The following is a 27987-nucleotide window of genomic DNA, read 5'->3' on the forward strand; positions in this document are numbered from 1 at the left end:
TTTTAAATTCCCATGGAGGGAATTAGATATTTTTCACCAATAGAGCATGTCAAAAATGTCAAAAACATATCAGATGTAAGGCTTTTCAGGCGTTTGCTCTATTAACCAGTGTTTTGTCTTAGGTCTGGCACTAGACTCATCAGAGTGGGATGTGTCCTGTATGCAGTTATCAGACTGTGCCTCTTATAAGGTTATGTGCAGAACCTAAAATTGATCATTGCATACCAAAAACAAGAAAGTTGTGCTCACATTTTTGGATTTCGAAAAGGCCAATGATTCTGTAGACAGGGAAACAATTATTCATATCTTAGTAGAAATGGGTCTAGATAGGAAGACAAGAGAACTCTTTTAACAGACAGTAACTATTGTACAACTGTTTCTCTTACTTAATTTTTGTAATGTGTATTAATAATATGTATTAATTTGTGCATGTCAACTACTAAGCCAGGTACCTTCTGATAAGTTCACCTGCATACACCCCAGCGTCAGTGGGTAGGGTCTGACACATCCCACTTTGATAAGTCTAGTGCCAGACCTAAGACAAAACGCTGGATAATTTTAATTATTTCACTACCAGCTCTGTATTGTACTTTCTGTTCTTATCCTCTGTCTCAACTCGATTGTGTTTTTTCTCTTAGCCATGTTGTAACATTCTATGATCCAACATAAGAGATTTCAGTTCACGCACTTGGCATCTTATTTTTTTCCGTTTTGGTCTTGAACTCCCAGCAAAAATGAAGCGGATTCAGGCGTGATCAATCCTGTTTGAAGTGTTACTACTCCATGTCTGCTACAATATATGATTTTTCTCGCCCGTTCTCACGTATCTATACAAGAGTGGGATTTAATTATTTCTTCACTTAAAAGAATATAACCATCATGTTTTGTTATGTATGAACATTCTTATTAACTGTCTGGCAGCCATGAGTTTGATTATTACACTGCCAGCTCTGTGTTGTACCTTATGTTTTTAACCTCTGGCAACACAATTACGTGTTTTTTTTTTTACTCAGCCATGATGAACACTCTTATTTTTATGTTTGAACATTCTGATTGACTAACTGGTAACATGATATCCTAATAATTTTAATTATTTCACTACCAGCTTTGTATTGTACTTTCTGTTCTTATCCTCTGTCTCAACTCAATTGTGTTTTTTCTCTTAGCCATATTGTAATATTCTATGTTTTTTCACACCAGTTTTAAGCCTATTTTCATTTTCTAAATATAAATGTTAATTCTTAGGGTGTCATATATGTTAAGGACACTAGGTTCAGGGCCCTGACCTAACTTTAGGCTAAGATTTATTTTCGGCTCATGATGCTTACGACTGTTAAGCGAAACATGTCCCATCTTACAACGCCTGTTGTAATGTTTATTTCCTAAATATAAGGAAAGATTAGTATTGGAAAGGTGGTGTTAACTATTATTCTTGTTTTAATGTTCATACCAGTTTTTATGTCTGTAAAATTTTGTGTTTTTGTGATATAAGTATCCTCTTAAAAAGAGTCAACTCTTTCTTCACTTCTTTTCACCCCCACCCCCTTAAGTGGATTTTCCAAAAACAAAAATTCAGATTTCTTTATTTTTAAAGGAGGTTTCAAGTACCAAATTTCACATCTCGTACATGTTAAGTTTTGAGGTAAGTATCCTCATAAGAAGAACTCGACACCCTTTTCGGTCTTCTTCACCTCTCTTAGGTGGATTTTTCAAAAACAAAAAATGTTTCTTTATTTTTAAAGGAGATTCCAAATACCAGTTTTCACGTCTGTAATATATTCAGTTTTTGGGATATAAGTATCCCCATTAAAGGATTCAATCCCCCTTTCAGTCCTTTTCACCCCCACCCCCTTAAGTGGATTTTCTGAAAAAAAGAATTATAGGTTTCTATATTTTTAAAGGAGATTCCAAATACCAATTTTCACGTTTGGTAAAAATTTTTGAGATATATACTTTTTAAAAATTCAGACATATACTCATTTTAAAAATTCAGTCCCTTTTTCACTTCCTTTCACTCCCCCTTAAATGGATTTTCCAAAGAAAAAGTGTTTATTTATTTTTAAAGGAGGTTCCATGTACCAATTTTCATGTCTGTAACATCTTCAGTTTTTGAGATATAAGTATCCACATAAGAATGATTCAACCCCCTTTTCATTTTATTTTTACTCCCTTAAGTGGATTTTTCGAAAACAAAAATTATACAAGTTTCTTTATTTTTAATTCCAAATACAATTTAAACTGTTAAGTTTTTGAGATATAGATATACTCATTTTAAAAATTCACCCCCTTAGCGATGGAATATCCAGAAACCCTGTCTTAGTATAAATGTATCCCCCCCTCAAAAAAAAAAAAATTCATTCTTTATGTTCAGTAGTTTTGGCTCGGCAATGATGAATTAGTCAGTCAGGACATGTTATTTTATATATGTATAGATTTTGCCCTCCTCTTGTAGAGAATCAACTAATTGGAAGCATGAATTCGTAGGATGTCACTCCCACAACTCATTCAGCTGATAATTCAATTAAAGAAATTAAAAGTTTATTTCATCAGAACTATTTGTAGGTATTGCAATTTAAGACTGTCATATTTGTTCTGTATTGACGTGACAGTAAAGAAAATATGTAATAAGTCCATCTTTGTCAATACATTAATGGCCAGTTTCTGGTATACCACAGTTACCTGTGAGTTACCTAAATGTGCTTATAACATTAACTGCGCTGTTAACTTAAATGAGTTTCTGGTAACTTAAATCCAGATTTATAAGCCCTGGAAATAAACAGGACAGGTATCGTCATGTTTAATATCTCTTGTTCTCCAATAGTTGTCTCTAAGCAAGTGTTTTTAGTGGGTTTTTTTTGTTTTTTTGGTGCTATCTAGTTACTTTAACTAGCAGAAATTTTTTATAATGAAAATTGGTTGGCAAACATCTACACAGTCACCTCAATCGCAATGTGGTTATGAGAAGTCAGTGAATAATAGGAGCTATTTTGTGCAACACAACACGGAAATGTCAGATAATTCTAAATGTGCCAAAAATTTCACTCCTTTCCGAGAGAAACTTGCTAACAGACCTCGTTCTTCAAAGAAAGGAACTGATTGGGAATAAGAAGATTGATGGGGCAAGAATACCTCAGAAAAAATAAAATAAAAAAAAGGTCGTGGGAAGACTTATGTAAGTAAAGTCTTCAATGCATCCAACCAGACAGGAGGACGGACTGCAAAATGGTTAAAAGAACTGTATTTCATTATGAAAAGGGAAGCAAGAAAGCATAATAATGAAGACAGGGTAAGAACTGATATATCCTTTAATTGGTGATATGCACTGGTGACATGAAGTCTCTGAGATTTCTGAAAAATAAAGTTCAATAAGAAACATTGAATATCTTATACAAATACTATAATTATTTTATCGGATTCAGCATGTAATGATCTCTCATAATATGAATATATGTAGGACCTAATAATGCAAAAATTAAATATATCTTCCCTTCTTTCTTACTCACTGTACGCAAACAGCCTCTTAAGTTTCTCCTTGATTGTTGTTGTCTCTAAAAATGTTCAAATTACCAAACAGATCACTTGTCACTTATCCATAACAAAACCAGCATAAACAAATATAATCTTATCATTTAGACTTTTACGTCTCAAGTAACTATTCATGAAGCATATTTTGGGCTTATGCCGTGTAATTATACGCGTTTCGAAAGGAACCGTGGCTTTCTTCATCAGGAGACAACAGAGAAATAAAACGGCGCATTAAAGGTTGCTAGGAGAAAGCAACAAGGAACTGCAAATGGTGCCCTAAGATGTAAAAGGGACGCCATTTTAGCCCCATGCTAGAGACAACGAATGGCAACAGTAAAGCATTATTCTCTAATGATTCTGATATTAGGTAGCCATGATTCACTGAGGTTGTAGCCTGTATCGCGGTAGAAATTATCTGGGTGTTTATGTCTTTCAACCGCCTCCCTGATAATTCTTGGGCGATATTGCTTTATACGGGCAAGAACATCCACTTACGCCCAGATAATTTCATCCGCGATACAGGCTACAACCTCAGTGAATCATGACTACCTATCATCAGAACCATTAGAGAATAATGCTTTACTGTTGCCATTTGTTGTGTCTAGCATCGGGCTAAAATGTCGTCCCTTTTACATCTTAGGGCATCATTTCCAGTTCCTTGTTGCTTTCTCCTAGCAACCTTTAATGCGTTGTTTCATTTCTCTGTTGTCTCCTGATGAAGAAGGGCAAGGTTCCTTTCAAAACGTGTATAAGCCCAAAATATACTTCATGAATGAATATAATCTTATAAATGAAAATGTTCAGCATACTTTGTAACCTATCATTCCAACACTGAAGTTCTGTACTGATGATGTGACTCTCATTCGTCCTCGATGCAACTGGTGCATATTTTTTAAAGTACACTGTGAACAAATTAGCGGCTGCCATGATGTGTACACTGCCGTCGATGCAACTGGTGCAAATTTTTTAGTACACTGCCAACAAACTAGCCCAAATTAGCTCACTGGGATGAAATGCTGACAACCAGGAATAAATTAGCTGGAAAATTTATAATGTCCAGTGTCGGACCAACTATATTGGTATTGGAAATTTGCTCTTTCAGGACAAATATTTCAGGTTCCCTGTGGGAATCAGCATCTGTATCAACAGAACAGTAAATTGAAGACTGGTGTGTGTGATTGAAAGACTGTGGCATGCGCTTAAACGGTGAAGTGTACTGCTGCTTATTGTGAACTGTGAGTTTTATCGTGAACTGCTCTAGGGTGCTAGTCACTGTAGTGTTAATGTATCTGAGTGAATACTTGAGATTAGACAGAATGTGAACTGTCTAATTGTGTACTTTGCCATGTAACTTATGGTCCTGGTGTGGTTATGTAGTTGTGTGTAAGTAGTGTAAGTAGTTGTTAGTTAATAAATCTTAGAGTAGAAGCTACCAGCCATGTATTTATTTATCTACTACCCTGCCATTATGTTACAATATGCATTTCAAGACCATTTTGTCTCTTTGTTGCTTTTGGTTTCTGAAATGATTTTTTGAGATGGTTTCTCTTCTTATAAGTTGACTTCCCAGAGTTTGTTTTGTTGACTTAAGGGTGGTTTCATTTTATTCACAATAAGGTATTCACTGCAGAATACTGTTCAGGTTAGAACTTACGAACGGAGATGTTCATTACATTTCCAGTTTCTTTGAATTCATTTAAGAAAAGGCTAGGAAAACAACAGGGAATCTGCCACTTGAGTGACTGCCCTAAATGCAGATCACTAGTGATTGATTGATTGATTGATTGATTGATTGATTGATTGATTGATTGATTGATTGATTGATTGATTGATTGATTGATTGATTGACACATTGAGGTCTTGCTCACATTCTATATTTTAATCCTCTGGAGTGGCCATTTTTCACGAATTTCGGATTTTAAAATTAAATACTAGTTTTAACTTAGGTAATTTTTATTTCACTATATTTGAGTTCATACTTTCTACTTCATATCTGTAAAAACTCTAATACAATTGATAGATCCCTTACCATGGAAATAGTGGATTGAAGTGAGTAAGTTTTTCAATTTGGGAAAAAAGTTCAGTGTATAACCTTAAGTAATGAAATATTGTTGATATTGAGTTTATTTGGTTCTTAGGTCATTCATAAATGTTTGCACTAAGTAAGAATTGGTACATAAATATTATATGTGATCTGTTAGGTCTGTTCTTTTGGTATAAATCACTGTTTTTCAGTCTATGTTCGTGCGCTGCTGCCATTATGTGTACACTGCTGTCGAGTCGGCACAGCTCTGACACGATTTTAAAGGAAGAATATGACATGTAGAGCTGTAGTTTGCTGCCACCTAAATTTTTTTTCAAAAACTATATGAATCAAATCTTATACTGCAGTACTGATCAATGCACATAGTACGCTTGTTCCGTAGTAACAATGATGAGAATCAGAGAACGTACGCCGTACGGGCTTCGTTCTCCGCAATAAATAACACAGCCCGTACGACGTACGGCTTTCGACATCAGTGTGTTAAGTGATCTTTTAAAGTATCTTTATCCTTATGGAAAGCTTCAGAGGTTTCATATCTGTTACAATAATGATGTTGGCTACAAAGTGATATCAAATTCCTGTGGTAATTGTTTTAGGCTAGGAAATTACCGTATGCCCTTCGCTTGGACAGCAAGACCTCTGTTTCGACTTTACAGCAATGAATTGGATACTACCTCTGACTTCCCTGCTATTTACCGCCAAGAAGGGAACAGACTGAAAGATGAAGAACTTCTCAAAGTTCTTTCGGAGTATCGGAAGTGAGTTATCTTTTTCCCAGATTTAAGGTCTTTGTCATTTTAAATAATTATTTTATGACATTTGTTCATGGTCTTCTGTATTAAGAATTAAGGTTATAATTACATTTTTTTAATAATTAGAATTTTCCATTCTCCGATGTTGTATTTAAAGTATCAGGATTCTTCCATTTTGAATTTCCAAGGTGTTAGACCTGTAATAGCCTACCCATTAAAGTAGCACCTTGTGCTCATCATGTACTCTATAAGACTAAGCTTGTCTGGCAGTAATGATCATTAAGTTGCCATATCTTTAACTTCTTACACAGTGATTAGCTGGTTGGAGTCTAATTGGTGGAAAAAATGTTCATCAGAATGTTGGCTAGCAGGTCAGGAGAGGTGGTGGTTTACAACCTCTGGATTGTGTACCAAATGTCTGGGTTGAATTGCGAACCTCTCCACAGTATTCATGTGGACTGAGGGTATATGGTGTGCTTGATAGTGATTCCTGTGTCTGATTGAGACATTAAGCCTTGGGTAGACCCTTTGGTGTTATTTGATAGGAATAGGCTATGTGCTGACACAGGGTTTCTCCCTCTCTCTACCCTTTATCATCACTACCCACACCAACAGCACAGGTCACCCACGGGAGTCAAGTAGAAGGATCTGCACCTGCACCAGGCATTCCTGGAGGCCACACAACATAAATCAGAGATACCAAACGTTGCAGTGACTATTCCACGAATGGTGAAAGCAATATCATTTACTAACTCCTATTCATGAACCATCCTGCTTTCTTAGTAGGACTCGCTTTCTCCTTTGCTTTTATGAAGAACTGTAGCAGTACATGCTAACTATGCAACTACCTGCTTGTTCCCATGCATGCCTTCCACAACCTTTGATAAACATTTACTGTTTAAGTCATAAATATACGACTAACTATTGCTCCTATATCTCCAGTTATTAAATACTAGTCTAGAGTAGACTCAAGTCATCACATCACATCATGTCACCTCACTTTGGTCAACTCTTCCATCTTCCTGTTGGTCACGAAAATGTCCTTGTCATGCCATCTGTTTAATGTTACAATCAACAAAGTTCCTGAACGTTGTAACATCAGTACTATTTTCAACAGTCCTTTAAATATAACTCAATAGTTAATATTTGGCTAGTAATCCATGAACCCTGTACAACTCTGTTTATGGTAACAGTGAAACAATGTATAAACAGACTAATATACTGTGGGTGTCACTGTGACCTAGATCAGCCAGAGAAACTTGACCTAGCCAAATATGCATATAACCATCTGGATCACAAAATGAAATCTTACCGGGCGAGTTGGCCGTGCGCGTAGAGGCGCGCGGCTGTGAGCTTGCATCCGGGAGATAGTAGGTTCGAATCCCACTATCGGCAGCCCTGAAAATGGTTTTCCGTGGTTTCCCATTTTCACACCAGGCAAATGCTGGGGCTGTACCTTAATTAAGGCCACGGCCGCTTCCTTCCAACTCCTAGGCCTTTCCCATCCCATCGTCGCCATAAGACCTATCTGTGTCGGTGCGACGTAAAGCCCCTAGCAAAAAAAAAAAGCAAATGAAATCTTAACACACTGACAATGGGCCCCGAATGTAGGCTGCTACCCCATGTAGACGACCGGATAATTCAAGCCTCCAAGAAATTAATTACACTGCTGCACTGAAACTACTGTAACCCAAAAATTATTCAAGATATCAACCTCAGATTTGGAACACATACTCACTACGTTGCTTAGTAGTATACTGTGTGATGCCTTTCAAAGCAATATCATTTTTGGCTCCATTTAATAGTCTTTGTAAGCACTGTGTAGTATGAATGCCCTGTTTGTGCCTTTCATGTACTTAATGTATTCAAGTATACAAGGATTTCTCTTTACAGTTACTCCCCATTTAGTATTAGCCTTTAATCATTAGAAATATCTAATTCACTGTCACTTGGTACCTATTATAACTGGTCTGTACATAATTAATCACAATTATCGGTAGCCGTTGCCAACTGAATACTTTGTGCTGTGTTGACATCCGCACCAGAGCTCCAGGGAATAGCTCTACATATCCGAAATTATTTTGTTAAATACATGAAGGTTTAAAGAAAGAAAGATGCAGCTATAATTTATATTCTATGAGTACACCGTTTGGAACTCATAATCTCGCCCACAATTTTATCAGTAATCAAGGAAATATGAGGTGCATAAAAGCGAGAATTCTCATAGCCTGGTACCTACTTTCGGCTGTCGCTTATCGTCAACTGAGAAACTACGAGAATTCTCAGGGCGCATCACTCATGTGGCACATCAGAGAATAAATCTGCATATAAATGTTGAAATACTTTGTTGTCACATAGGGCACGTTGCCATTTGCAATGATTATCAGCGCATAAGAACACCCGTGTAGATACGAAGTTTCCATGGCTACAAAACCGTACAATTAAAAAATTAGATTGACACTAAAATCTTCAATCCCTATACTTCATGACATGATTGAAAGTGGTTAAAATTATAGCCAGCAAATAGCACAACAATCTAGGAACAATGCCCGTTTGTAAAAACGGAGATCTCCGGGGCCTGTCAACAACCGCTGGCTGCAGTACTATTGAGATCTCCGGGGCACGTCGTCAAAGTGTTAAGAGAGATAGTCGAGATGCCATCCTCCAGTTCCATGACAGATGATTGAAGTAGAAACACTCCAACAACTATAACTTGTGCTCAAACTTGGTCTAGCTTTCATTACTCAGAAGACACAGCACCAAAAAAAAAAAAAGGAATGAAGGAAGACATTGGACAAGCAGGGCAGAAACATCCGTGTAATGCATACAAACGCTTGAGACACTGGGCAGCGGAATGTCCACAGAAGAAGATAGGTGGCAAAAGTGGTAAACTGATGGCAATGTTGTTTCTCTTATACTTAATGATGTCTCGGACAGGAAGTTCATCACTGTTAATGAATAGTACTGCAGTAATGATGTGTTCAAGAACATCACTTTGAATAAGCGAACTTTTGAATCATATACAAAATTTACTGTTTATGAGAAAATTTCCCTTGACAGGGAAGATTGATGTGCGTGTGTGTGTGCAAGCTCATGACCAAGGAGCAATTAAAATTCAAGTACGTCAAAACAGCATTTGCCATAATGCAGAATTGCGAAATGTGTTATATGTACTGGATGCCAGTGTGCGTTTGCATTGAATGGCTACAGCACAACAATCAAGGATAGAAGTGTCAAGTGATGACTGGATACAACAGTGGTAGCCTGTTTGTTCTTGACATGCTTGTTGTTGCATCAGAGCAAATTATACAGGTAAATTTGGTCACAGCACATGAATCAGTACAACTGTATCATGAGAGGTTTGGTCATCATAATTAGTAGCATATAAAATAAATACCGGTATTAAAACAAATGGATTTTGGTGTGGAAGGTGGCAAGGAGTTCTGCAATGAATCTACAGTCGGAAAAATGGATCACTTACCGTTCAAACTATTAAACTGATCCATGAAGATGTAAATGCATATAGGAACAACAGAATCCTTTGTGAGTGTACGTTATTACATATGCTTTAAAGATTATTTAGCAAGTTTTGAGTTTTCTCTTCGAAGGAAAAAACTGTGAATGAAATCCTTGAACAGTTTTTGAATAAAACTGAAATAAATGGGTAAACTGTCAAGTAAGGCTTTCATGGCCACGGATTAAAAAAAAATACTCCATTAGGAACTACTGTGTTACTAGATGTAGTTTATATATCATAAGCTGTCAGCTTGCATTTGCGAGATAGTGGGTTCGATCCCCACTTACGACAGCACTGTTAATAGTTTTCCCTGGATTCTCATTTTCATTCCAGGAAAATGCTGGGGCTGTACCTTAATTAAGTCCATGGTCGCTTCCTTCCCAATCCTAGCCATTCCTATTCTATCGTCGCCATAAGACATGCCTGTTTTGGTACGGCATAAGAAAACAAAGAATATTTGTAAGTAGTACGACATGGAATGGATCCTGAGCTGAATGTAACATTGTATATATTTATTACACTGTAACACCACCTCAATTTAGAGGTTGCCTAAAAGACAAAGTATACTTAATACCAACTGATATTGTGTAACAGAGAAAGATACATAGAAGTCTCTTGAATGTTAAAGCAAATCACTGAAGGTAGTTTCTTAAAATACTTATTGATGATTTCAAAACAAAAAGTTCAGTATCAGTACTCAAGGATTTCGGCAGGTGGAATGCCTTGCAAAACTCAAACGAATTTTCTAGGTATCCGTCGGAGGTTTCTTTCTTAAATCTGTCTTGTTACAACTGTTGTACATTTCATTGTAGCAAATAAATTAAAGAACAGAGGAACTGAACCATTCAGATATGCAAGGTTCTAATCCCAACAGCAGTAATTTTGAGTGCAGCTTTTATCACATATCTGCCCTCGTCCTCTTCTGGAAAATGATATAACAGTGCTTTGTTATAAATTCTGAAAAGTTTATCCAAATTTATGTTAAAATAGTGTGTTAATATACTGATAAGTAAAGGAAAGGAGATGTTTTAGTTATTAATATAAAAGTGTGTCAAAATTAAACATTCTTAGTCGTCTCGTCCTCCTGCAAAGGTTTTGATATATATTTGTACTTATTTCTTTCATGTCATCACTTTTGTTATCATCTGACTTCTCTATTATTTGAGTGCTCCTCCTCTTCCTTCCACTTCTGTGGCTAGTAAGGTTTGTGTTAATGCTCCATCATCATCATCTTCATTTCCCGTTCCCAGCTTCCCAGGTCGGGTTGTGAAACAAGGATCTCCATCGCTGCTTGTCTCTCCACCACTCTCCTTTTTTAAGTATATATTTTTGTTTTCCTCCCCTCTTCTCTATGCACTCCCACACTGAATCAGTCCACCTCTCTCGGGGTCTTCCTTGTGGTCTCTTTCCTGTTAACTTCTCTGTGCTACGTCCTGAGCTGAAAAACAGATTACCGAGCTCGATAGCTGCAGTCGCTTAAGTGCGACCAGTATCCAGTATTCGGGAGATAGTAGGTTCGAATCCCACCGTCGGCAGCCCTGAAAATGGTTTTCCGTGGTTTCCCATTTTCACACCAGGCAAATGCTGGGACTGTACCTCAATTAAGGCCACGGCCGCTTCCTTCCCACTCCTAGCCCTTTCCTGTCCCATCGTCGCCATAAGACCTTTCTGTGTCGGTGCGACGTAAAGCAGCTAGCAAAAAGAAGAAAGATTGACACGTTGTTCTCCTCCTGGAAGTTTGCTCTTTTTGCCAAGTCCATCACAGATAGGATAGCTATATTCTTAGTAGGTGTAATATTAAGACCACCTTCACGCCTAATATCATCATAGGTAATTGTTTGCGATTTGTTTAAGATCCTTTTATTTTAAGCACTGCTGGAATATGTATGATTCCTTGTTCCTGTGGATTCGTTTACACAGGCCAAACACATAGGAAGGTAACAACAAGGGTAAGGAACATCATAGGCAATTATGTCTTTGCCAGCCAGATAGGTCAGCTGTGGCAAAGCATGCCAAACATAATAACCGTTAAATCATTTTTGATGAAACATCTGGCATTTGTAAGGAGAAATATTTTTCACCTAGAATAATTTGTGAGGTGGTAGAAATTGCTAACCCCAAACCCCATGCCACTACAGCCCTTGAAGGGCCTTGACCTGCCAAGCGACCGCTGCTCAGCCCAAAGGCCTGCAGATGACGAGGTGTCGTCTGGTGAGCACGACGAATCCTCTCAGCCGTTATTCTTGGCTTTCTAGACCGGGGCCGCTGTCTCACCGTCAGATAGCTCCTCAATTCTAATCATGTAGGCTGGGTAGACCTCGAACCAGCCCTCAGGTCAAGGTAAAAGTCCCTGACCTGGCCGGGAATCGAACTCGGGGCCTCCAGGTAAGAGGCAGGCACGCTACTCCTACATCACGGGGCCAGCGGAAATTGCTAATCACCCCAGAAATTTTAACGATGATGGCTGTATATTGAGTACATCTGCCCTCCTTAGTTGAGTCTTCAACATCTTTCTGTTTGACTCTGAAGGCTCTGGAATGAACTACTCTTTTAATACGGTCTTTTTACCTTCAGTGTAGTTTCTATAGAGTGACAATTGCCATTGTTGGCATTGCTCTGAGGCGATCTTGGTAGCAAGGTCAAAACATGTCAGCTTATAATTATAACACTACTTAGTAATCCAACATACAGTTATGCTTGGAATAATAACAATAAGTTAATTTATTAATTTGACCACTTAATCAATACAATAATTCTTGTCTTTGTTGATTTACATTGACATGTTAACTAAAAAGGCGCATGTTTCGCCTTGTATATAGGCATCATCAGCCATTGCCTTAACCTTGAAATAAAATCAGTAACCTGATTTACATATAAATAAAATAAAACTAATTTTTATACAGTGTTGTAGAGACTTGAACTAAAATTAACATATAGTAAAAGACTCGTACAAAGACGAAAATGACGAAAATCTTTGTCTAATTGTAACCGCTGGTCGGTCAACATAATTTTATAGCAATTTTACCACTTGTTTTTAACAGACTATTGCTTTGTTCATTTTAATTATAATAGTAGCCTTCTAATGTCAATATTGCAAATACTTTCACCAATTGTAAACTCCTCACTCATTGCAATATCTTTAAAACCAACATTGTAAAATTAATTTTCTTTCATAATTTCTATATGTCCCTTTCATACCCTTGCCTAAGAATTCTCTTTTCCTCAATACTTATTCCATACAAAGTTTGATTTATGTTTTACTTGCAGTACCTCTGCACTTTACTACACGTACAAATCTCTATGATAACTGCCAATCACCAATGTAATGGACCATGTTAGATGATAATATTGTGAATCAGGTCCATTGTGTTCTTCAGCATAAAGGGTCAAAATTCATTCAGTTAGATATGTGTACTAGATTGATTTAACATTATTGTATTACCTACTTTAATTTGTCAATACACATGTTTTGTTCCTAATCACTTGGTTTCAGCTGTATCTTACTACTTTATATAACTTTTATTTTTCTAGGGGTTTTTGTCATATCTGGTTCTCTGGTACCAATTTTCAAGTTTTTAGAGTGCCTGTAAGCGCCTCATAATTAATGTCTATTTTTATTTCTGTAACTTACCTTTATACAGCAGTACACTTGGACTTACTTTATTTGCATAGCTTTTTGTGGAGTTATAAAAGATATTCTATAGTTTTGCCTCTGTTTATAGCTATTGCCCATACTGAAATATTGTAGTTATGTGCCTCTTTTGACTGCCTGTAAATGCTTTCAGGCCAGATAAAATGAGTCGCTTGACAGTAATACCTGGCTGGATCAAGATAAAAATTGAAGCTGTGACTGAACTTCCAGAGAGTAAGTTCTTTTCTTTCTTCTTTTTAATCATGCCTTCTAATTATTCTGTGCCAGATTTCCTTTAAGGGTGGTGATTTTTTTGCAATAACAGTATTAAACCTTCCAGCTAAAATATTTTGAGAATGAGTTAGTTGGAAGGTTAATAATTTTCAATAAAATCCCAATTATGAATTTACTCATTAGGACAAATATTTCAAGTTTCCTATGGGAATTAAAATCTGTAACTTTGTAGAATTCTTATAAAGGCTTGTACTTTTGTATTTCCATTTTTCATGGCTTATATACCTCCTTTTTAATGTGTTTTAAAGACACAATTAATGCAAAATTTACTTAATTTACTTAATTTTACACTGAAATGTTATGTCATTGCAAAACTTTTTCAAATAAAACTTCGTTTGTGTTTTATTCTTCTTTAAACTTGAACCAATGAGTTTGTGCCTCTTTTGACTGCCTATAAATGCTGGTTGTTATTAGGTTCAAATACCCAGAGTTGGCCCAATCACTGGTTTAAATGTTGAAAACTGGCTAAACAACCACCACTGCCGCTGCCGCCACCACCTCCTCCTTTGACATTCTATGTTTACTGCAAGTTGAGAAAAATCTGGTTTATAGCTGCTCCTAATGTGTCATCTAGGTGCAAGTCTGTTAGGCCAGATTGATCATTAATTTTGATGAAGCTCATGATGGCATGGAAATTTACATCACCATGGTTAGCATCTGGTACGTTAAAAAGATTTTTGAACAGTCGACGGTACAGGACGACTTGATGTAATTTATCACGAGTTACTACTTTCATGATAGGGTCAAACTTTATAACTTTTGTGCATTATCTTCGTGGTGGATAATGCAATGATATGAAATAAATTTTGAAAATAATTGTTCAAGCAAAAAGTTTCGAAAAAGGTGTGTTATTGTCTTTGTTAAACTTTTGCCACTTCATGAATGTGTTACAGAAGAAGATAAAGATTGTAATTAATATATTCAGTTGTGCTAAATCTGATTGCTACATTGTCATAAAAACCGGACACGCCCTGAAAGGAACGTAGACTAATCCTCGAGCATATCGTGAGCCTATATAAGGCTGTCGGCACTTAGATGAGAATGTTTGCTAGCTCTGGCAGTCGAAATGGATGTACGACAAGAGCTGAGTGTGGCTGAAATGGCATGATTATCGGTGCCCATAGAGTTGACCATTTCACTGTGAGATTTGTGGTGTCATATACTGCGTTCAACAGTAAGTAAGGTAGAGATGAAATGGAAATGCCAGGGAATATAAAACCTCCACCTTGATCAGGGAAGCCAAAACAGCTAATACGTAGATAGGGACTGTTGGTGCCTTTGACATGTAGTGATGTCAAACCAGCATGCTCCATTAGAAATCAGGGCCATAGACTTTCCATTGGCATCTGAGCAGCAATGCATAAGCTAAGGATCACCAAATGGAATGCCTGCCACCGATTACAGTGACATAAAACATGACACCTGTGTACTGTAGAACGAGGGGGGTGGAGTGATGAATCCTGTTACATGTTGTAGCAGTCCAACTGGTGTGTATGCATCTGGTGAATGCCAGGTGAGTGTTACTTACAGGAGTACATTGTTCCCACTGTCAAATTTGGTGGAGGAGGAATTATGGTGTGAACCTGTTTTTTGTGATTTAATCTTGGTCCACAGATTTTAGACCCTCAACCCATGAATGCTGAAGTCTGTCAGGCAGTATTGGCTGGACAGTTGTATGCTTACCCACCGTGTCTCAATAATTTGAAACTGACCCGATTCGTTTTCATCATGACAATGAATGCTTTCATAATGCCAAGACCATAACAGAGTTGTTTGTTGAAATGGTAATGATAGAATTTGAATTGCCTGCTCAAAGCCTTGATCTTAACTTAAGGTTGACAGTCAGACCTGTTCGCCCCAAAATTACTATAAAAATGTTCACCATGTTGCAGGAGGAATGGAAAAAATTGCTGACAGACTTTTATTGCAACTTAGTGGAAAGACTCCCTTGAAGTGTAAAGGCTTTGATAGCAGCGAAGGGCAGACGTACATCATACTGACTCCATAGCAGCTACAGCTAAGCCAGTACCTATGGGTGCCTGGTCATTAATCACCCTTTTGTTTGTACACTGATGTTACTGTAATGTCTCTATTCATTTAGTATTTAGTATGGCTCTTTCACGCACAGTAAAAAAATAAGTATTTCAGATATGGCACAATATTCTCGTCTGCTGACTAGCTATGCATGACACAGTCAAGTGCTTTTGTCACCTGGCTTCCCATATACTGGGCCCTGGTTGAAATGAACGAAGAAGTAAAATAAAGGTACTGGAATTTAAAAAAAATACAGGAGTTCGTGTAACATAGCATTCCAGACACTGAATTGGGAAGTGTGGAAGTAGTATGGCCCAAGTTTAAAAAGGCATTAATAAGTTGTGAAGAGAACGTTCATTGTAGAACATCCACAAGTGTGAAGGAAGAGGCGACACCATGGTTGAATGGAAGGTGAAGGAAGCAGTGAGAGAGAAAGAAAGGAACTACCAGAAAATTAAAAGTAGATGCAAAAGAGTGGTAGCTGAAGAAAAGAAGATAAGTTGGGGAAGGACTCACATGAGGGCTGGAAAAGGAAGTTAATGGTGATAAAAATATTCTGTATGAACTTACTAGAAGTAAGAGGAAAGAGTGTACTAACAGCTGGTGAAAGAGGAGGGTGGAGAGTTATTAGCACAGCCAGAAGAGATGGAAAGGGTATTTTGACAAACTGTTAAATGCAGAAAATAGTGTTAGAAGTACGAGGTGTTGACTTGGAAAAAGAGAGACATAACGATATTCAAATCAGAACTAGCAGTCAGAAGTATGAAAAAGCAGCTGGTATGGGTGAAGTAAGCATTAGATGCTAAATGGAGCCGGATTTGTTGGTCGGCAGTTGCTGTATAGATTGGTGAAATGTGTATGTATATATATTGAAACAGGAACCGCCCGTGGTCGAACTGGGAACTGCACGGCGTGTTTCATCTGTTTAAATTGTGTGCGTTGTGGACTGTGATGCAACGCTTCCTGCTAGTGAGCTCGCTGCAGCTTGCTAAGGCACGACCACGACGTCACGGAACATGTGGCCCGCACGTCAGAGAGAATCATCTGGAAGCTGTTTTATATCTCTGCTTCCTGATTGAATATCAGCAAATGGATAACAAGACCATATAGCTGGCGATAATGAATAGCTAGTGTTCAAGTTTCAAGTTGATAGCCGTATTATTTGAGGAGATACTGAGATTTTAAAATATCAGGTAATATCAATGATGTTTCTGCTCAGGGTCAAGCTCTGGTATATAAGGGGAGCCTAAAATCTCATTTTGTGTGGATGATAAGCTAAATCATTGTGGAGAATGCAGCCCACATTTCTGTCTGACATGTGTAAAATTGTGTTTCTTTGCTGAACGCGTAGGACTGTCTCAGTGTTTTCTGGCGCCTGCACTGTCCTTGACTTCTTATTTGTGGCACTTGCAGTAGCACGAAACTGCTCAATCCACCCCCGAATTGTGTGCCTCTCTGGTACTTTTCCATGTCTCCCAATGTTGAATTGTTGAAACTTCTGCTGCGTAGCTACCACACTGTCACTACTTTTGAAATATGCTTCAGTCACAAAAGCGTGATGTGTTGTGGTCCAACGCTCCATGGTAACTGACATGGCATCCTTCCTGCTACACACTACCCTGCTCATTTCTATCCTCACTGCAAGGCCGTACATGTTACCAATCGTTGAAAGTGGTAGATTGTTTCTGTCAGACCCTGTAATTCGTATGCCTTCTGAAAGTCAACAAATGTTATTACCGTAGGCTTGTTTTGTTTTCTGTAGTATGCTGTTATTAATTTTAGAGTGATCATTTGTTCAGCACAACTTGTCCAGGGTCTGAAGCCTCCCTGGTATCCTCGTATCTCTTGTTCCAGTTGATCTTTAATCCTTCAATATAAGATCTTCGAAGAAATCTTATGTGCAGTCCAAGATAGATAATCCTTTATCATTTATCCAGGTTACTGTTATCTCCTTTTATGTGAAGAGGGTGTATTAAGGCCATTGTCCAATGTTCTGGAAATTGTTCAGTAATCCAGATTTTTGTTAAAGCCATGTGTAAGGAAATCCTAACGTGTTATTTGAATATTTCCACTTCTCTACAAAAACCTGGTCTTCTTCGCATGCCTTATAGTTTTTAAGTTCTTTGAGTGCATTTTCAAATTTTTGACAAGTTCTTTATTAGTTATTTATTGGGATATTTGTATTAATTTGTGATAGTTCCTAGGAATAATGAATGTAGATTTTCATGGCTCATTATATTAAAATAAATAAACAAATAAATGCAATAACTGGTGTTGTAAACTATAAGTGGCTTTAATCTCGTTATTATGTTTATTTAGTTCCTGAGGTTCTTCACAGTACAAATGTTTACTGAATGCTTTTTCCATAATCTCAGCATTTTCACTATTACTGTGTACAATTTTTCCATCTTCATCTTTCAGCAAAAATGTAGGAGAGGTGTATTTTTGTAGTTTTCTTCCAAAATTTTTATAATAGTTTCTAAAATTGATGTTATGATAATTAACTTGTATAGAGTTTATTATATCTTGATGGATTTCCCTCTTAATTCTTCTAATATTTTATGAGAATTTCCTCCTGATATTTTTTAGTTTGATAGCATTTTCTTCTGTTGTTTGAAGGAATAGTGGATTCGAACTCCACTGTCGACAGCCCTGAAGATGGTTTTCCATGGTTTCCCATTTTCACTCCAGGGAAATGCCAGGGCTGTACCTTAATTGCTGCTTGCTTGCTTGTTGTTTTAAGGGGCCTAACATCGAAGGTCATCGGCCCTGTACCTTAATTAATGCCATGGCCACTTCCTTCCCACTCCTATCCCTTACCTCTCCCATCATCACTATAGACCTATCTGTGTCAGTGGAACGTAAAGCCAATCGGAAAAAAAAAAAAGAAAAGAGAATTAACTAGAATTACTCTGTTGGCAGGTGGTATGGTACTCTGTAACCTTGAACTGACTCTTGTCTGTGATTCTGCACCATGTGGCAGACGGTGCTTAAATACATAGTTGCCCACGCTGTGACGGTTTTGTTGTCTAGGTGGTGATTGCCTGGATTTGAAAATCGAGCAATGTGCAAGTATGAAATTCTGTGTGAAATTAGGAAAGACAGCCACGGAACTCATGTGCCTCTGAAGTATTTATGGTTGTGATAATAACTGTTCATCTTAAGCTTATGGATAAGGTTCCAGGTTTACACAGCTGTCTTTCCTAACTTCATTCAGAATTTTATGCTCTAATACCACCACAGCGCAGGCACCTTCTTTAATAAGCACAGTGCTGTCATGTGGTAGAATTATGTGGAATCGCAACCAAAGGTCAGTTAGTGGTTAAAGGGTATCGTACCACCTAACAAAGTATATCTTGTTAATTCTAATTCTGCCAGGTTAATAGCTCAGCCATAGAGTGTTGCTTTCTGAGCTCAAGTTGGAGGGTTCAATCTGAGTTATGTCTGATGGTCTTTGAAAGTGCTTTGTGTCGGTAGATTTACTGGCACGTAAAATAACTCCTGCAGGACAAAAGTTTGGCTCCTTGGTGTCTCTTAAACCATCAAAGTAGTTAGTGAGACATAAAACCAGTAATATTGCTACAATTTTAATTTTATTTATAATAATAGCCTGTCTCAAAACTTTTCAGACAACGGTTGTTGTTTATTATATTCTTGGTCTGTCAGTCAGAATTACAGTTCCATCTTTCCTTCCTAGTACAGTATATACTGGGTGGTCCACCAGCCCCTTGTGATGTAGTTTTATACATCCCGCTGCTTTTACTACAAATCTGAAATACATCGTTCCCTCTCCGTAAACTGGGGTAATATAATGAGATGTGTTTTTATGGGCTAGAAGAGAGCAGGAATTGTGAATACCACTATTAATTCAGTATGAGTACCTCAAATGAAACCGTGAAACGACCACAGATACGAAGATCACGTACATTAAAACGGGAGGTGCATGCAGAGACTAGGAGCAGGTATTGTATAGGCTGGGAACTGAGCACTGCGTGTCAAGTCTTGCAGTAGCTCACATGGCAAGGGCATGGCGGGGGATGTGGTAGTGGACAGTGCTTAAAGGTTCGAATCCCACACAAGTAATCCCCCCCCCCATCAGTTGCCTGGGATGTGGTAATGTTGCATTCTTGATAGCTTCCACAGAGTGATTTGTTTATTTGTCCCTGTAAAGGACCGTATGTATCATGGCATAGGGTAAGGAGCTGGGTTGGACAAGGATGAGGAGCCTGTGGTGTGTGGTTAGGACACAGGCAACCAGTTAGCTACGTCGTACAGTTCCAACTTTGTAGACCACGGCTAGGTCAATGTGTGCCCCATTGGAGAGATGACAACATGCAATGACAGGTAGGTACGTAGCCGCATAGACACCCCTCCTTCGAGGCAAGGTACAACACAGCTTGAAGCTTATTCATTGTCTCATGATGTATTCTAGTGACAAGTATGTGGATATGTTACTCATCTATGAATAAGCTAGACAGAATGCACACCAGGAACAACATCTGTATCAAGAACGCCATCCGGATAAAAGTGAACTGACAGGCATGACATTTCGGAGTGTGAGAGGAAGTATGTGGGATACTGGAAGGACTTAGCCTGTTGGAGATCATCCCTTGATGTCTGCTCACAATGAAGAGGTTCTCCTGGATACTATCTGACATAATTCACACTAGCACACAGGCCGTTGCACAGGAGACGAACATCAGCCGGGCGTCTGTTATGCGGATATTGCATACCCACCGTTTTATCCTGTACCATCTGCACCTACACGAGGATTTCCATGATCATAATTTCGGAGCCCGGGTGGTGCTCTGTCAATGGATCCTACAGCATGTGGACACTGATCCTGCCTTTTTGGTGAGTATCTTATTTAAGTACGAAGCGCAGTTCCACAGCAGCGGAACTGTAAATCGGCGAGAGTGGATAATCCCCAATGGGTACGACAGGAAGCTTTTCAGTTTCAGTGGGGCATGAACGTATAGTGTGGCATCGTGAGTGATCACCTCATTGGTCCCCATTTCTTTGAGAGTTATCTGATGGGAGAACACTATCTGCGGTTTCTCCAAGATGATCTACACCATTCTTGGAATATGTGCCACTCCTTGACCGCTGCAGAATGTGGTTTCAACATGACGGAGCTCCACCGCACTTGGTGGGGCACATCCAGAACTGTCCTCATGCAACATATCCTGATACATGGATAGTAGGGGGAGGATTTGTCCCCTGGCCCGGCAGATCGCCCGATTTTATGTCTCTATGTCCTTATGAAATCACGCGCAGCTCTATATCAACCACGGAGGTCGTCAGTTCGAGCAGGCGTTAAATGACATAGGTAACTGAAATCCTTTCACATGTTTCCTAGCCTCCTCCAACCCAGGTCCCTACTATATGCCACCATACCAGCGGCACTTTTGAAGGCCAAATAAGCAGATCAGAATGTGGAAACTATTAAATATGCAACCCTGCCACATCCCAGGTAATTCTCAAGGGGAAAAAAAAAAAAAAAAAACCCAACTTGCATGGTATTCAAACCTCCTAACCCTCAAACACTGTTCACTTTCAGATTTCTGACTGCGCCCTTGCTTAACATACAACAGACAATTCCCAGCCTATACAACACTACTTGTTCCTGGTGTGTGTGTGTGTGTGTGCGTGTGCGTGCGCACACGCACGCACGTCTTGTTGTACGGTTCATGTTCTTCGTATCTGTGCTAGGTTTGCGGATTCATTCAGGGTACTCGTAATAAATTAATAGCGGCACTCATGATTTCTGCTGTTTTATAGCCCGTAAATACACATCTCGTAATATCCTGGTTTAAAGAGAGAGACCAATGTATTTCAGAATTGTAATAAATGCGACGGGTTGCATAAAGCTAGATCACAAGGGGCGGGTTGTTATTTATTTATCGTATGGCTTTTAGTGCCGGGAGTGTCTGAGGACAGGTTCAGCTCGCCTTATGCAGGTCTTTCTATTTGTCGCCCATGGGCGACCTTCGCGCATGGATGTGAGATGGCGATGATAACGGGGGTAAAACCCAATGTAGGTACATAGCCTATTCCTGTCAGATATTATCAAGAAGTTTGCTTGAAGCTTTACGTCACCATCCGGTGGTCGAATCACTATCAGCGGCATCATAAGCCCTGATTCCTTATAAGCACTGCGGAGAGGTTTGGAACTTAATCCAGGCTTTTGGCATGCAGTCTAGTGATTAGGAATTGTATACCACCACCTCCCCTACCCTGCTGGCCAACATTGTGATGGTGAAATTTTTTCGACCAACGGGACTCAAACCGGCTAACAACGGTGTCAGACCATATTAGACTTCAACGTCTTAATCATCATGGCCATCAGGAGGGCTAAGGGACGGGTGAACCACATGGTTTATCTGTCATGGTCAAGTTATGTATCAAACATTCCTCTTGTATTCTATTGGCCTCTCAGTGTTTGGTTGTACCACAACTTTAAGCAACAGGCAAGTTGTTAATTGAGACTTTTATATACCAGTTTGAGTGTCGGAGTAATTTGCTATGCCTAACTATAAGGCCAATGACGTAGATGTTATGCAGCACACTTCAACAACATGCCTAACTCCTAATGATGATCGTTCCACAAAAAATTGTGGCCCATTTGATATTTCTTCCTGTGTGTGTCTGTGTTTTTCTGTTGATTGACCCTCTGGTAAGTTCCTACATTCCATCAGTTTATTATTCACGATCAGCATTATTGCCTAAGTTTTCCTACACACACACACACACACACACACACACACACACACACACACACACACACACACACACACACACACACACACACACACACACACACACACACACACACACACACACACACACACACACACACACACACACACACACACACACACACACACACACACACACACACACACACACACACACACACACACACACACACACACACACACACACACACACACACACACACACACACACACACACACACACACACACACACACACACACACACACACACACACACACACACACACACACACACACACACACACACACACACACACACACACACACACACACACACACACACACACACACACACACACACACACACACACACACACACACACACACACACACACACACACACACACACACACACACACACACACACACACACACACACACACACACACACACACACACACACACACACACACACACACAGAGTCTTTGCAATCTCTGTCTTTATTGTTATGATATGCATTTCTTTTGCAGATTGTCTAACGAGTTCATTGGCTCCCTTGAAACCTTTTCCTACTCCACCAGTGAGTGAACCCACAATAGAAATGAGTGAATTTGAGAGCAGTTCAGAGAAGGAGGTTCATCCATACACAACTTTCATGAACCACCTGTACGTCTATCCTCATAGTCTTTGTTTTGATACGCAGAAGACATTTACTCGAGCACGTAACATAGCTTGTCTGGTGGAGCTGCGAGATTCGGATGATGAGGGTTCACTACCACTATGTGTAAGTAGAGCTGTTTTTTCTACCATGATGAGCTGTTCACAAAATTATTAAACTGATAAAGAGTATTAATGTTTTCTCAAACTAGAATTGGTACTTACAGTACTACAACTAACTAATTTGCATTTTTTTTTTTTAATGAGGTGTTTATCAAGCTAGAGCAGACAGTATAGAAAAGATAAGTGATTTACAAACATTAATTCTGATTTTACTGTAATGTAGAACATTAACCAAGCAAACCTAACATACCAGTAGTTAAACCTGGATTTTATGTTCTTCAATGAATCAATACTGATCTGCATTTAGGGCAGATTCCTTATCTGTTGTTTTCCTAGCCTTTTCTTAAATGATTTCAAAGAAATTGGAAATTTATTTAACATCTCCCTTGGTAAGTTATTCCAATCCCTAACTCCCCTTCCTATAAATGAATATTTGCCCCAGTTTGTCCTCTTGAATTCCAACTTTAACTTCATATTGTGATCTTTCCTACTTTTATAAACGCCACTCAAACTTATTTGTATACTAATGTCATTCCAAGCCATCTCTCCGCTGACAGCTCGGAACATACGACTTGCAAGTGATAAATGTCATTGTTAATCCGTATTGAAGATACTGAATGTAGGATGCTAAAGGGTTTCTTGTGTCACGTATTCATTACATTATACATTTTTAAACACTTAGGAATTTATTATTTCCTATTGAGACATGTTTCGCCCTTCATTAAGGGCATAATCAGTCATAGTACCTCCTCAAGGCATAAATCAGGTACCTGATTGGTAATTAAATTGTAAACACTAAGGTACTAACTTAACATGTTACAATGGGAAAGTCAAGAAAAAGAAAAATATGTTCAGTGATGATACAGTTAAACAATATATGTTTATAGACACAGTAGTCGGAACCAATGCGTAAAATCACAGGGTATTTAGCAGAGTCCAGCAGTGGTGGTCCGAAGAATAATTGACGCTACACTATTGGGAAATCATAGGAAATTATAAAGTTTATACATATATTTACATGGGAACAGTTAGGGGAGAAAGGATATAAAGTGACTGGCATCAATGTTCTTACACTAATTACTGCCGTTAGCTGAACGCTTACAGGTTGACAGGATAACTATACAGTAATTTTACAATATCCAATTGAACAGTTGGGAAAATACAAGTTTATAATACATATTTACCCTTTAGCATCCTACATACCACTTAGTCGAGCAGCTCGTCTTCTTTCTCCCAAATCTTCCCAGCCCAAACTTTGCAACATTTTTGTAACACTACTCTTTTGTCGGAATTCACCCAGAACAAATCAAGCTACTTTTCTTTGGATTTTTTCCCGTTCTTGAATCAAGTAATCCTGGTGAGGGTCTCATACACTGGAACCATACTCTAGTTGGGGTCTTACCAGAGATTTATATGCCCTCTCCTTTACATCCTTGTTACAACCCCTAAACACCCTCATAATCATGTGCAGAGATCTGTACCCATTATTTACAATCCCATTTATGTGATTACCCCAATGAAGATCTTTCCTTATATTAACACCCAGATACTAGCTGCCTCTGTGGATCAGTGGTAGAGTGTCGGCCTCCGGATCCGAAGATAGCGGGTTTAAACCCGGCAGAGGTAGTCGGATTTTTGAAGGGCGAAAAAAAGTCCATTCGATACTCCATGTCGTTCGATGTCGGTAATGTAAAAGATCTCTGGTGATACATTTGGTATTAACTCGACAAAATTCATTAAAAATCTCAGCCATAAACGCTCAAGAGAGATCCGGTTTACTCTGTCTGCCATCTAGCGGGCCTAGAGTAAAACGGAACATCGAAATTGACGAGCAGACAGCCAGATGGCGTCAAAACGAAATGTCTGCACACGGTAGCTGAGGCCACACGACTATTATTATTATTATTATTATTATTATTATTATTATTATCATCATCATCATCATCATCATCATCATCATCCAGATACTAACAATGATCCCCAAAAGGAACTTTAACCCCATCAACGCAGTAATTAAAACTGAGAGGACTTTTCCTATTTGTGAAACTTACAACCTGACTTTTAACCCCGTTTATTAACATACCATTGCCTGCTGTCCATCTCTCAACATTATCGAGGTCACGTTGCATTTGCTTACAATCTTGTGACTTATTTATTACTCTATACAGAATAACATCATCCTCAAAAAGCCGTACCTCTGATTCCACTTGTTTACTATATCATTTATACATATAAGAAAACATAAAGGTCCAAAATACTGCCTTGAGGAATTCCCCTCTTAATTATTACAGGGTCAGATAAAGCTTCGCCTACTCTAATTCTCTGAGATCTGTTTTCTAGAAATATAGCAACCCATTCAGTCACTCTTTTGTCTAGTCGAATTGCACTTATTTTTGCCAGTAGTCTCCTATGATCCACCCTATCAAATGCTTTAGACAGGTCAGTCGCGATACAGTCCATTTGACCTCCTGAATCGAAGATTTCTGCTATATCTTGCTGGAATCCTACAAGTTGAGCTTCAGTGGAATAACCTTTCGTAAAACTGAACTGCCTTCTATCAAACCGGTTATTAATTTTACAAACATGTCTAATATAATTAGAAAGAATGCCTTCCCAAAGCTTACATACAATGCTTGTCAAACTTACGTTCCTGTAATTTTCAGCTTTATGTCTGTCACCCTTTCCTTTATACACAGGGGCTACTATAGCAACTCTCCATTCATCTGGTATAGCTCCTTCGACCAAACAATAATCAAATAAGTACTTCAGATTTGGTACTATATCCCAACCCATTGTCTTTAGTATATCCCCAGAAATCTGATCAATTCCAGCTGCTTTTCTAGTTTTCAATTTTTGTATCTTATTGTAAATGTCATTGTTATCATATGTAAATTTTAATACTTCTTTTGCATTAATCTCCTCCTCTATCTGGACATTATCCTTGTAACCAACAATCCATTGTCCAATTATAAAACAACATGAGTGGCGGTGCGAATAAAATTTTATGCATATTGTACATAAAACAGTGTGATGGTAATGCCACATTAAAATAGCTTTCTTGATTAGAAGGTGGAGTTATACTGATGATGCAAGTTGAACTTGATTATGTGTTGACAATAGGGGCGTAACAAAGGAAAAGAAAAATATGAATGAACTAAAGAATAAATTTAATTAAAATGTGAACTAAGTGCCCATCCGGTCACTCACGTCCTCGCCCGTCCTAAGTCGACCACTCCACCTCAAGTGCTAAAGCTAACTGAGTGATGTCCTCGAAAGTCGTTGAGGACTTAAATGTGAGGGGAGGTCGAGGGGAGTTTGATGTAAGGGGAGAAGCGTAAGCTAAAGTATTACTCACGCGCCTTCGTGAAAAGAATTTATTGATTAACTCCTCGAAAAGTATATTGATTTCCTCTGATATCTCATTAAGATTATAAATCGGGTTGCACTTTTGATCAATATTTATAACAATGTTTTCTAAAATATTCAATAGATTTCCTTTCTTACATAAATGGAGAATTTGAAGGTCTTGCTGTATGCCCGTGAATGTATGATTGGTATCGTCCATATGAGAATCGAATGCCGAGAATCTGCCATACTTTGACGCATTAACATGTTCATTATACTTTATGTTAAAATTGCAGCCTGTCTGTCCAATATAACTGGCAGAACACTGCTGGCACTTTAATTTGTAAACACCCGATTTCTGAAATTTGCTATTGCTGTTATTGATAGCGTGCTGATTAAAGAAAAGATGAGCATTGTTATTGGTCGTTTTAAAAGAAACTTTCATATTAAGTTTCTTGAAAAAATTTGTGAATTCATATATTTTACTGTGACTATAGGTGAAAAGAGCGTAACTATCTTCTTTCTTTTTGGTATCCTTGGTTAATTTGGAAAATGATTTCTTCTCAGTTTTGCTAATAATTTTATCCACAAATTGCCTGTTGAACCTGTTGCTTTTTGCTATAAAATAAATAGTATCCAATTCATTTTTACGATCTACTTCTGACATGGGTATATTATAAGCTCTGTAAATCATACTGTAAAAGGAGGCCATCTTATGTGCTGCCAGGTGTACGGAATTTTGTCTAATTACGTTCAACATTTGAGTGGGTTTCCTGAATATTTTAAACCTAAGTTTATTAGTCATTAATACGGTAATTGTAATGTCAAGAAAATTTGACAGTTTATTATTTTCACTTTTGAAAGAAAATTTAATCTGTGAATCCATATTGTTTAATTGTTCCAATACCTCCTCTCCATTAGTAATGCTATGATTAATTATTGTAAATGTATCATCTACGTATCTCATCCAGCTTATTATTCCTTTAATGTTGTTAATTTTATTATTTTTAAGAAAATCCATATAAATTCCCACCATAATTCCCAAAATACAAAGTATGTTACAAGTGTTGTTATTTTTTTAATATCCACCTATTCAACACAAAGAGATCTTTTTTAGAAATTAATTATTGTTAAAAAATGTTAAGGGACATGTTTCCCCCATATTAAGGGCATCATCAGCCTCAAACTCAAACCTGTATGGTGAAAAATCAGAATCCTTATTGCTCTTACAAGTTTATAAAATTTAGGGTTCATAAGGATTAGTTTTTGCTGTTCTTGTTCACTGAGTAAAAATGTGGAATTCTTTTAATAGTGTTTTTAAATTTC

The 27987-nt window shown here is 38.1% G+C and overlaps 1 protein-coding gene across 1 annotated transcript in view; it reads left to right on the forward strand.

The window, feature by feature from the left end:
- Window positions 1-27987, forward strand: part of Ziz (dedicator of cytokinesis protein Ziz) — a 542949-nt gene that overhangs the window by 179108 nt on the left and 335854 nt on the right. Inside the window, exons 12-14 of the mRNA XM_067151766.2 lie at window positions 6166-6327; window positions 13624-13703; window positions 23067-23320. Coding sequence (XP_067007867.2) covers window positions 6166-6327; window positions 13624-13703; window positions 23067-23320 — 496 coding nt within the window. The remainder of the gene's footprint in view (window positions 1-6165; window positions 6328-13623; window positions 13704-23066; window positions 23321-27987) is intronic.

The sequence above is a fragment of the Anabrus simplex genome, chromosome 7 (genome assembly GCF_040414725.1).
Source record: "Anabrus simplex isolate iqAnaSimp1 chromosome 7, ASM4041472v1, whole genome shotgun sequence".
In the NCBI taxonomy this organism is placed as follows: Eukaryota; Metazoa; Arthropoda; class Insecta; order Orthoptera; family Tettigoniidae; genus Anabrus; species Anabrus simplex.